Raw genomic sequence first — 12,598 nt, 5'->3', positions numbered from 1 at the left:
CTGAGTCATATATTTAATCTCTGTGTGCCTCAGTCTCCTCATCTATAAATGATGATAATCACGTGATGGAGGGTAGGAAGAATAGAGGAGAACCGGCGTCCGGCCACATACACGCATCAGTTCTTCACTCCAAGCTACTTGGAACCAATTCCCAGATTTATTCCCTTCAGAAATTAGAACCTGGGCACACCGAGGTGCCAGATACCCTTATGAGTCTCCACCTTAAAAAGTCTGGCTCTTAAAACTGACTTCAGCCAGAACCTAGACAGCATATTAAAAAGCAGAGATATCCCTTTGCTGACAAAGGTCTATATTGTCAACGCTATGGTTTTTCCAGTAGTCATGTACAGATATGAGAGTTGGACCATAAAGAAGGCTGAGTGCCAAAGAACTGATGCTTTTGAACTGTCGTGCTGGAGAAGACTCTTGAGAGTCCCTTGGACTGCAAGGAGATCAAACTAGTCAATCCTAAAGGAAAGTCAACCCTGAATATTCACTGGAAGCACTGATGCTAAAGCTGAAGCTCCAATACTTTGGCCACCTTTTGCACAGAATTGACTCATTGGAAAAGACCCTGATGCGGGGAAAGATTGAGGGCAGGAGGAAAAGGGGATGACAGAGGATGAGATGGTTGGACGTCATCACTGATTCAATGGACATGAACTTGGGCGAACTCCAGGAGATGGTGACAGACAGGGAAGCCTGGTGTGCTGCAGTCCGTGGGGTCTCAAAGAATTGAACATGACTTGGCAACTGAACAACAACAACAATGAAAGTGTGTGAGATGGATTCTTCTGGAAATGGCTGGACACAGAAGGGCAGTAAATACCCTGAGGTGGGAGATGCACAAGACTGGGGTCTGGGCAACAGGCAAACCGTCACCAAAACAGATTTCCTCAAAGAGGAAAGAAACAGGCTCAGAAAGAAACATGTCCTCCCCAAGGTCATGAAGCCAGAAGGAGACAGAGCTGGGATGTAAACCCAGCATATTAGTCTACTGCGCCATCCCTAACCAACGACCACAGACCAGGTGGCTTAAACAAGAGGAAATTATTTTCTCCCAATTCTGGAGGCCAGAAGTCTGAGATTAAGGTGTCAGCAGAACTGATCCTTTCTGAAGCCTCTCTCCTTGGCTTGTAGACAGCTGTCTTCTCCCTGCGTCCTCACTTGCTCTTCCCTCTAGGTGTGTCTGCGTCCTAATCTCCTCTTATAAAGACATCAGTCTTATCAGCAAATGGGCTTCCCAGGTGGCTCACTGCTAAAGAATCCGCCTGCCAGTGCAGGAGATGTGGATTCAATCCCTGGGTCAGGAAGATCCCCTGCAGGAGGAAACAGCAACCCACTCCAGTGTTCTTGCCTGGGAAATCCCGTGGACAGAGGAGCCTGACTGGCCGCAGTCCATGGGGCCACAAAGAGAAGGACATGACTGAGCACATGACTTATTAGCTTAGAGGCCACGCTGGTTATCTCATTTTACCTTGACTGCCTCTTTAAAGACCCAATCTCCAAAGACAGTCACATTCTGAGATGTTAGAGGGCTGGGACTTCAGCATATGAGTTTGTGGGGAGAGACAAAGTTCAGTCCATCACACGTAGGTCCTTAGGATTCCCACACCTGTGTCCTTAGCCATCACACAGCATTTCTCAAAATATTCAGTGGAGGGCTTTCCTGGTGGCTCAGTAGTAAAGAATCTGCCTGTCAGTGCAGAAGGCACGGGTTCGATCCCTGATCTGGGAAGATCCCACATGCCTCAGAGCAACTAAGCCCATGTGTCACAACTACTGAACCTGTGTTCTAGATCCCGGAAGTCACAACTACTGAGCCCACGGGCCACAACTGCTAAAGCCCAAGCACCCTAGAGTCCATGCTTCGCAACAAGAGAAGCCACTGTAATGAGAAGTCTGCACACCGGGACTGGAGAGTACCCCCTGTTTACCAAAATGAGCAAAAAAAGCCCACACAGCAACGAAGACCCAGCATAGCCATAAATAAATAAATAAATATTTTTAAAAATAGAGTATCCCTTCCTTTAATAAAAATTCTCTGTGGACCATCAGAATCACCTGGAATGTTGGGGTGGGGGGGAGTGGTGTATGTTACAATGCAGGTTCTTAGGCCCAGCTCTGGACCAAATGAATCAATGTCTCTAGGACCCCAGTCTGTAAATCTGCATTTTAAATGAGGCCTCCAAGAATATGTCAGGGACTCATGTAAGACAAACATACCATCTACCCAACCTGGGTCACCTCTCCAATCCCACCTGTTCCTCTGAGCACTCTGTTCCAGGATCAATACCATTAGTTGCCTTCTTTGGGGTTGTTGATTGTTGTTTTGTTTTTTAATTTACTTGGCTCCACCTGGTCTTAGTCGCAGCACATGTGATCTTTAGCTGTGGCATGTAGAATCTAGTTCCTTGATCAAGGATTGAACCTGGGACCCCTGCATTGGGAAGTCAGAGTCTTAACCACTGGACCACCAGAGAAGTCCCTCCTCGTTCTGAGGCCACAGTCCTATTGGTTTAGGACTGCCCTCTCATGACCTCATTTAACCTTAATTACCTCCTAAAAGCTCTATCTCCAAATACAGCCACGTTGAGGAGTTAAGGTTTCAACCGATGAATAGGGAGTGGGGAGGTAGCCATTCAGACCACAGCAGTTCTTTTTCCCTCCTTTCCAGGACCTGCCCACTCCAGGATAGACTGCTTCCTACTTTAGACAAACATGTACCAAGCCCTTCTCCGACCCACACTTAGAGCACGGTTTCATTTACCGTGTAGTCAGCGTTTCACTAGAACACACCTTCACCGGGCAGACCAATGTCTGTGGGGACCCAGAAAGATACACCCAGTCTGTGCTGAAAGGGAAGGCGAATGGGGTGGGTGATGAAGCCAGAGAGGGGAGGAAGGAGGCCTCTGACCCAGTTCCTTGAGGAAAAAGTAGGAATCCATGGGTGAAAAGAAGGAAGAGAGGTCCTTGGGGAACAGGAAGCAAACGCAAGCACATAAAGAAGAGAGAACCCCAAGGAAGTGCAGTCATGAAGTCAGGGAGTTGAGACCACACGCTGCCCAGCTAAGGCCAGGCTCAACTGCCAGGGGGATGGGCTGATTGAGCTGGCAGCTGTAGTCGGAGCAAAGCAGCAAGTGGAAAAATCTCTCTGGTAGTAGGAAAGAGAAGGTACTGGACAGGGCACTCTGGAACCACCTCTATGGCATGGCCTAGGGGGCCTGTCATGGGGTGGGTGCAAAAGGAAACAGATAAGACCACAGAGTCATCTAAGGAACCAGCATCAACAGGGACTCGGTCACCAGGGAGGTGGGGTGGGGGCGGGGGGTGAGGCACCATTGTTTGATGAACCTGGAGAGGGCCAGATAGAACCAGTGGCAAGGACAGCAGGCTCAGACTGGGGTACAGTGAGTCTGTGGGGGCTTTGGGGATGCTCTGGGATGTGGATCCAGTGGGTGTTGGGAAGATGTAGACCCAGAGCTTGGGAAGAGGGGTGGATGCAGGCAGAAGTGATGGCAGTATGTGCTAAAATCAAGAGGATAAAAGGATGGAAGGGGTATGGGAGGTCTGGAGAGCACAGTATTTAAGACCAGGGAACCAGAGAGAGGACCAAAGACCCACAGTCACCCTGACACCCATATCTTCCACAAGCTTCTCTGAAAGCTCCGGAACAGCTAGGCTAATCCCTCCAGTCAGTTCCATACCTCTGTATAGACCACCCCTAGGACATTACCCATCAAACCACAAGGGTACAAGGGGCTTCCATACCATTTCAAGAGTCCTACCTCCTCATGTATACAGATGATGCCACAAAAGACACTGGAAAAAAATACCAAGAGAAGTCTTGGGACTTTTCTTGGAATCAGCCTGGCAATGCAGGGGACACAGATTTAATCCTTGGTCTGGGATGATCCCACATGCCGTGGAGCAACTACTGAACCCAAGTGTTGCAACTGCAGAAGCTTGCACACCCTAGAGCCTGTGCTCCGCAACTAGAGAAGCCACTTCGATGAGAAGCCAGCGCAGGGCAACTAGAGAGTAGCCCACATGCAGCGATGAAGACCCAGTGCAGTCAAAAATAAATTACAAAGTTTTAAACAAGAAAACCAAGAGAAGTCTTCTAAGAACAAGAACAACAAAAAAGTAGCAGATGTCTTCAATACCATGTAACTGGATATAATTAGGAAGAAACGTCTCAGTGAGAATTTATCCGTTTTCTAATCTCTTGCAAGGAAACCAGATCCATGGTTGAAAACAGATTAGCAACAAGAAGTCACAGAAAGGCCATCAGAAAACAGGGGGAGCCCTGCTTTCTTTATCCCTTTGTGTTCAACCACTACCTTTTCCCGCACTCTTAATAAACACAGTTTTTTGAAAGTACCTAAGTTTTCCACCTTCTCACAAAGGCATGGGAGAGAAGCAAGCACCTCCTGGTAACAGCCTGGTCTTCCTGAACACGAAACAGAAGGTACCCTCTCAACCTGATGGGACCCCATCCCCTGAACGAATCGAAAGAAAGGCTCTGATTTGACATCGAATTTTAATCCTCATCAGTCTGCCTTGAACTCCACCTGGAACTCATATCCAGTCTGCACTGGGCAACACAGAACGAATCTCACTCTGCTGGAAACAAAATAGGTTTCTAGAAGCCCCGACAGCCACTGGGGAATGGCTCAGCACCAGGGTCAGCAGAACACAGGAGGACCTCCCTGCTCCTTGAAACAACAGCTAGGGGCTCTCTGCCATCTCTCATCTCTCAAGGGTTCCCCAGGTGGCTCAGTGGTAAAGACTCCACCTGCCAATGCAGGAGATGTGGGTTTGATCCCTGGGTCAGGAAGATCCCCTGGAGGAGGAAATGGCAACCCACTTCAGTATTCTTGCCTGGAAATCCCACGGACAGAGGAGCCTAGTGGGCTATAGTCCATGGCGTTGCAAAGAGTGGGACACGATGGAGAGACTGAACAAATGTGCACATATATAGACCTGAATTACTTTGCTGTACACCAGAAACTAACACAACATTGTGAACCAAGTATACTTCAATTAAAAAATTTTTAAGGATGTTTGTCTTAATCCTTGGGGATTTATGAATCCACAACAGGAGAGATGCAACGAGAAGGCAAGATGTCACCTTGTTTGATCTGAGCTGGAACATGCCTGTCAGATGATCCTGATTTTTCGCCACTTGTGCCTCCTGGTGCATGTCCAGGAATAACCATTAAAGCTCTGAGTATTTATTTTGGAATTACAAATGTGCTTTACTGTGCTTAGTCACTCAGTCGTGTCTGACTCTTTGCGACCCCATGGACTGCAGCCTGCCAGGCTCCTCTGTCCATGGAGATTCTCCAGACAAGAATACTGGAGTGGGTTGCCATTCCCTCCTCCAGGGGATGTTCCCAATTCAGGGATCGAACCCAGGTCTCCCACACTGCAGGTGGATTCTTTATCATCTGAGCCACCGGGGATGCCAAATAAATTTTCACAAATAGGTGAATTCACAAATATGGAATCCAGAAAAAATGAGTATCTTATGAGTAATGAAGTTTTCAAGCTTAAGACTATTGATCCAATATAAGATACTTATTAAAAATATTTATTCATTTATTTGGCTGCCCTGGGTCTTAATTGTGGCTTGTGGGATGTTTGGTTACAGCATGTGGGGCCTTAAGTCCCTCACCAGGGATCAAACCCAGGCCCCTTGCATTGGGAATATGGAGTCTTAGCCACTGGGCCACCAGGGAAGTCGCAGGAATTAAGACACTTTTAAAAGTCTAGGGAAAACTGCTAAGTCACTTCAGTAGTGTCCGACTCTGTGCGACCCCATAGACGGCAGCCCACCAGGCTTCCCCGTCCCTAGGATTCTCCAGGCAAGAATGCTGGAGTGGGTTGCCATTTCCTTCTCCAATGCATGAAAGTGAAAAGTGAAAGTGAAGTCGCTCAGTTGTGTCCGACTCTTAGCAACCCCATGGACTGCAGCCCACCAGGCTCCTCCACCCATGGGATTTTCCAGGCAAGAGTACTGGAGTGGGGTGCCATTGCCTTCTCTGTTGAATGTCTCTAAAGGCAGCCATTTTAAATAAAATCTTCTTTAAAGAAAGTGAAAGTGAAGTCGCTCAGCGGTGTCCGACTCTTTGCGACCCCATGGACTGTAGTCCACCAGGCTCCTCCATCCATGGAAATTTCTAGGCAAGAGTACTGGAGTGGGTTGCCATTTAGGGATGCAAAATGTTGCCAGGGGTTTGCGGTAGGGATGGCATAACAATAAAGGGGTGGCTAGAAGGAGTTTGCGGAGAAGGCAATGGCACCCCACTCCAGTACTCTTGCTTGGAAAATCCCATGGACGGAGGAGCCTGGTAGGCTGCATGCAGTCCATGGGGTCGCTAGGAGTCGGACATAACTGAGCGACTTCACTTTCACTTTTCACTTTCATGTATTGGAGAAGGAAATGGCAACCCACTCCAGGGTTCTTGCCTGGAGAATCCCAGAGACGGGGGAGCCTGGTGGGCTGCCGTCTATGGGGTCGCACAGAGTTGGACACGACTGAAGCGACTTAGCAGGAGAAGGAGTTTGGGTGATGGTAGATGGGACACTTCCGTGTCCTAACTGTGGGGACAGCTACACAATTCTATGCAGGGATTAAAATGCAAAAACTGTATGCACCAAAAAAAGTCAGATTTACTGTACGACCATTTTTATAATAAAAATATTTAAAGATCCACACCAAACAGGGACTTCCCTGGAGGTCCACTGGTTAAGAATCTGCCTTCCAATGCAGGGGATGCAGGTTTGATCCCTGGTTGGGAGAACTCAGACCCCACATGCTGCTGGGCAACTAAGCCCATGTGCCACAGCTACTGAAACCCCCGGCTCTAGAGCCCATATGCCACAACTAGAGAGAAGCCCATGCACCACAACTAAGAGCTGAAGCAGCCAAATAAATAAATAAATATTTAAAACAAACAAACAAAAACCACCAAAATAGGACACGCACCTGTGTATGTGTATGTATGTGTGCGTGTGTGCATGTACAAGCTCAGTCATGTCTGACTCTTTGTGACCCCAGGGGACTGAACCTGCCAGGCTCCTCTGTCTGTGGGATTATCTAGGCACGAATACTGGAGTAGGTTGCCATTTCCTTCTCCAGGGCATCTTCCCGACCCAGGGATCAAACCTGTGTCTCCTGCATCGGCAGGTGCGTTCTTTGCCACTGAGCCACCTGGGAAGCCCAAACATAGCGTAGTCATCTCCCAAGACAGAAACACAATGGTTTTAGGGACAAAGGGGAACTTTTATTGTTCCCCTCTCTAAACTTGTGCAATTTTTTTTTGCAATGAGAATGCAGTTATTATTTTAATTTAAAAACCGTAAGTACGATCCAATCACAAAACATAAAGCGAGTCACTCTCACTGTGTTCTTCATAGAAATTTACATAAGGGGTTCTCAAGAGGCCCCTCAAGTGGTATCTCCCAGCAGATACCACTTTCTCTTGGCACTAGAGACAGGGCTGATAGCACAGAGTCCTCATTCAATGCCAAGAAGACCATTTAAACAAATAAACCCAAAGATCTCTCACACACACACACCCAAAGAAAGAACATCACTGTTATTTTCTCACCATCAGAACCCATACATTCAGCACAGCAAATGATACCAGTTTCTTTAATAAGGCTTGCTCTGTAAAGGGAAAAACACAGTGTTTTTCCTGAGCATTTCATTTAACTTGATTCATTCAAAGTCGAACCGGGGACCACACAAGCTATGAGGCATGTCATAACGATCCTCGAGGAGTTTGTTCTAAATCCAAAGTCGGCAAACTTTCTCTGGAAAGGGCCCAAGTGTAAATATTGTTGGGAGCCACGCGATCGCAACCGTTCAACTCTGCCCTTAGAGCACGAAAGCAGCGATAGAGGACGCGTGAGCCAACGGGCATGGCGGCTTGCCAATAAAACTTTATTTACAAAAACAGGCGTGGGCGGGCAGCGTTTGACCCCTGTTCTAAAGACTTTGACCACATATAAATTAACAAGTGAGCGTGAGAGAGAGAGTCCGAGTAGGGAATGGCCGTCGATGGAGACCAAGATAATAAGCCCGGAAAAGGAGCAGAGGAAAAGAAGAGAGAGAATGGGAGGAGCCAGGTACAGGTGAAAACTCACCAGGAGAGGGGAAGCAAAACCCAGAGAAGTCAGCTGGGGTGAGGCTGCCATTGGTAGGTGAGGAATGACTTTTGCTAGCACCATGGGCAAAGCAACGAGACACAAGCCAGATGCTGTGGGCAGAGCAGTGGGTGAAAGGTGAGAGAGCAAGGGTGATGAGTGCCCATCAGCGGTTGGGGAAGGCTTGACAGAGGAAGGCAAAAGGTGGGTGGTGGGTAGCGGGGCCCTGGGGAGTATTGAGGCTGAAAAGAAAAACGCTCCCGGGTGGATAGAGATCCCTGAACAGAGAGGAGAGAGGAGGGGACCTAAGTGGATAAGTGTCCTGCATACTAAGTCACTTAAGTCGTGTCTGACTCTTTATGACCCCATTGACTGCAGCTTGCCAGTGTCTTCTGTCCATGGGATTTCCCAGGCAAGCATACTGGAGCAGGTTGCCATGCCTTCCTCCAGGGGATCTTCCTGATTCAGGGATTGAACCCACATCTCATGTGTCTCCTGCACTGGCAGGTAGGTTCTTTACCACTAGCACCAAAAGCAGTGGTTCTCAATCAGAGGACAGTTGGTGGTGTCTGGAGACACTTTTTAGTGGTCATGACTTGGAGAGGGGCATTGCTACTGGTCAGAGACCACAGACAGTGAGCAACATCTTAAGATACACAAGACAGCCCCCTGCAACCAAGAACTATCCAACCTCATAGATCAAGAGCATGGAAATTGAGAAGGTCTATTCTAGCCAAAAAATAAAGGATGTCAACGAGGGAGTGGAGTGAGGTGGGGTCCCTCGGGGTGAGGCTCGCCCCCAGTGACCTCTATGAATGAGCAGGGCAGGGTCGAGAGTCAGGTCACTAGGAGGGAAGCAAAGACTAGGGAGAACCTCAGAGAACTGACCCAGAGAGCAGAAGTTCTGCTCTGAGGGTCCCGGAGTGCACCAGAGAACCCACAAGAGACACACTAGATTCCACCCTCGAGATGTAAGGGGGATCCAAAAGCAACATCTAGCACCTCAACTCATCAATTCACTGCCCCTGCCAAGATTCAGTTTCCACTATAATTAATCCCACTTTGCCTTCATTCTCTGACTTTGCAGTGCTCCTGGGTCATCTCGGGCCAGAGTGGGTCAACCCAAGGAGACATGGGAGGGAAAACCACTGCCCAGTTCAGCCAAGCCACAGAGACTCCACAGAGGGGATGAAATGGGCTGGCACATCCCACATGACATTGAGGAGAGAGTCCTCAGTCCTTCAAAATCCCACTGATCTCCCTCGACCCCACCCCCACCCCAGACAGAATGCCACACTGCTTGCTGCTGGAGATTAACCAACGATCCGGAAAGTTCCTTGCCCCTCCCCAAACCTCCGAAGGGCATCACATGTCATTTATTCGAGAGTATTTTGTTAACCTTTATACCACAGGGGTTAGGGCGGGGAGGCTCAGAGTCCCAAGAAGAACCTTCTGTTAAGAAAACCTTTTCTTAACAAACTGAGCTTCTCATCTCAGCACTGCCACCTCATCCAAGTTCCTCACCTTCGAAATGGATGATAAACCTTACCTCAGAGGGCTGTGGTGAGGATTAATCGAGATTATCAATGCAGAGTGTGTAGAATAGCGCCTGCAGAGCCTTTGCTTATATTTGTGGCAGTTAGGTTTTATCTGGAGAATAAAGGAGCCATGACTTGGACTCCTGGGGAGAACAGGAAGGATAGGAGTTGAATCTAGAACAAATATTTAGGACTTCCCTGGTGGTCCAAGGGTGACAAATCCGCCTGCCAATGCTGAGGACAGGGGTTCGACCTCTGGTATGGGAAGATCCCATGTGCTGCAGAGCAGCTAAGCCCGAGTGCCAGAGCTGCTGAGCCTGTGCTCTAGGGCCAGGGACCCACAACTATTGAGCACACGTGCCACAACTACTGAAGCCCGCGTGCCCTAGAGCCTGGTCTCCACAACAAGAGAAGCCACCGGAATGAGAAGCCCGTGCACAGCAACTAGAGAGTAGCCTCGATCCTCACACCTAGAGAAAAGCCCAGCACAGCAATGAAGACCCAGCACAGTCAAAATAAATTTGTCAAACATCTACCAGGTGTCAGGGGCTGCTCTAGACTCTGGAACTGTGGCAGTGAACAAGAGAAACATAAGCCTCTCCCTCGTGGAAACTATAAACATGTAAGAAGTAGTAAATCCATCCACTGACCCCTGAAAGTGAAAGTCGTTCAGTCGTATCGGACTCTTTGGGACCCCATGGACTGTAGCCCACCAGGCTCCTCTGTCCATGAGATTCTCCAGGCAAGAATACTGAAGTGGATAGCCATTCCCCTCTCCAGGGGACCTTCCCGATCCAGGGATCAAACCCAGGTTCCTACAGGCAGATTCTTTACCATCTGAGCCACCAGAAAAGCCAGCCCAGGCACAAATCCACTATTAATTACTAAAGCTACCAGGAACAGAGGAGCAAGGAACCGCATACATATACAGGTGTGCACGCACACACAGACACACATGGGCATGGACGTGCAAAGCCTGATACAGATCTAACAGCTGGTCTGGGTTTTTGTTTTTTAAAAACAAGAGCCTAAATCCACTGCTACCCTTCCTTGGAGGAGCACCCACTGTATACCAGGCACTCAGCACTTGGAGACCTTGCCTAATTGGCAAAGGTGCTCCACAAACCCAGTTTGTCAACTCCAGAGCCCCCACGTGCTTTCTCGTGCATCCCCACTCACTGACAGGCAACTCAGGAACTTCTGCTCCTTCCCTGCCTGACCCCTTCCTCATCGGGACTGATTTCCTTTTATGGAGAAATCTGAAGAAGTAACCCAACACATATTTTGAAAGCAGGGCCTCCGCCATCATGGTGGGAAACCCCAGTCATATTCTCTTCAAGGATTTTCCATCCTTGACCTGCAGCCAGAAAGACCTGCTGTCAAGCCCAAGGAAAATGCTGGGACTTGCCCCTCTCCCCATACCAGGGAGCCGCTAGCCCAGGGACACTCATGAGGGAGACTTGAGAAGGGAGAGGGGATAGGGTGCTGGGCTGACCACAGGTTAGAGACCTGCCCAGCCGACAGGTAAAAGGGTGGAGGAGGGAGGTTACCAGGGGTTCCTGGGGCGTGGGCAGCTGGGCAGAGCCCTGGGCCCTGGCACCACCAGAGAGGTTTGTCTTCTCTCTAGCTCTGATTCTGGGGCAAGTGAATTCTGTGTCCTTCCTGAGCCTCAGTTTACTCCTCTATGAAATGGACCAACAGCAGTATCAGCCTCCACGGGCTGCGGCAGAGATCCAGAGAGATAAGACCGGCCAGCCCGAGGCATCTGGCGACACTAGCTATAATAATCATAAAAGCCGACACTACCGCTACTACAGCTGCGCTGTTGCCAAGGGCTAGAGCTTGCCTCCGACATCTGGAAACAGAATTCCAGAGTATAAACATGGAACTGAAGTCAGGGGTAGCCGTGGGTCTAGGTACCAGAAAGAAAGGGGCGGGTTCTACACTTCCTCGGCCCCTGGGGTAGCGTCACCAAGCTGCTAGGATCCCAAGGGACCACCCTGCCTTCAGTCAGTCACCCTCGATTCTCACTCCAAACCGTCTGTGCCCGGGGCATTTGGCTGTCCGAGTGTCCGATGACCCTACTTCTCGGAGGCGACCCAGAGAGGACGTGTGTCCCGTCTCTGGAGCCAGGTGGTGGGCTCGGAGAGGCCCAGACACGGGGGTTCGAGGAGCGCTCTCGGAAGAGGCGCCCGCGGAGGGGCGGGCACTAGGGCAAGGTTCCTCCAGCCCGGGGCCGCATGCGGGTCTTGGAGCCGCTAGCCCAGGCGGGCAAAGGCCAAGGTCAGCGGCTTCCCGCCCCCCGCGAGGCCGGAGGAACCGTCCGGGCCACCAGCCCTCCGACGGAGGACTGCACTCCGTCCACAACGGGTGGTGGTTCCATTTTGGCAAAGGGTACCCTCCCCAGCCGCGCGGCTTCCCGCCCACTCCAGGGCCCCCTCAGACTCACCTTCTCCAGGGTACAGGTGGCCCGCGGCGCCCACCAGCAGCGCGGCGACGACCACCATCAGTAGCACGGCTGCCGCCCCCCTCCCGCCCCCGGCGCCCATGGCTGCGGGAGCGCGGGGTGCCGAAGGATCAGAGCGCGAGGCGCTGGCTGGCGGGGTGCATGCTCCGAAGCGGCCGCCCCAGAGGGGCTGGGTGTCGCGCGTCCTTCTCTTCCACGCGGGCCGCCCAAGGTCCCGCAGCCTGCGCCTGGGAGGACTCTAGAAACGGCCCCGGGAGGGGCGCGCGGCCTCCGCCGCTACGAATCCGGCAGCGCGGCCGGGTGGAGACGGTCCCGACTCCGGGCCCCCGCGGCCCGGGCCCCCGTCCCAACGATCTTAGGGCCCGGAGCCCCGCGCTGCGCCCCCCTGACTCTAGGCTCTTGGCCCCGAGCGCTCCGGAGCTCCGATCTTCGGACG

At 50.7% G+C, this 12,598-nt stretch overlaps 1 protein-coding gene across 4 annotated transcripts in view; it reads right to left on the bottom strand.

Annotated features, from left to right (window-relative positions):
- INSR (insulin receptor) overlaps positions 1–12,272 on the bottom strand; it is a 146,115-nt gene extending 133,843 nt beyond the window's left edge. For all 4 annotated transcript variants that reach the window (XM_006046794.4, XM_006046795.4, XM_006046796.4 and 1 more), the window contains exon 1: positions 12,145–12,272. In XM_006046794.4, coding sequence (XP_006046856.2) covers positions 12,145–12,244 — 100 coding nt within the window. In that variant the 5' untranslated portion in view covers positions 12,245–12,272. The remainder of the gene's footprint in view (positions 1–12,144) is intronic.
- Between the last annotated feature and the right edge of the window lie 326 nt (positions 12,273–12,598).

The sequence above is a fragment of the Bubalus bubalis genome, chromosome 9 (assembly GCF_019923935.1).
Source record: "Bubalus bubalis isolate 160015118507 breed Murrah chromosome 9, NDDB_SH_1, whole genome shotgun sequence".
NCBI lineage: Eukaryota > Metazoa > Chordata > Mammalia > Artiodactyla > Bovidae > Bubalus > Bubalus bubalis.
The sequence above is the reverse complement of the archived record's forward strand: the minus strand, read 5'-3'. Positions and strand labels throughout refer to the sequence as shown.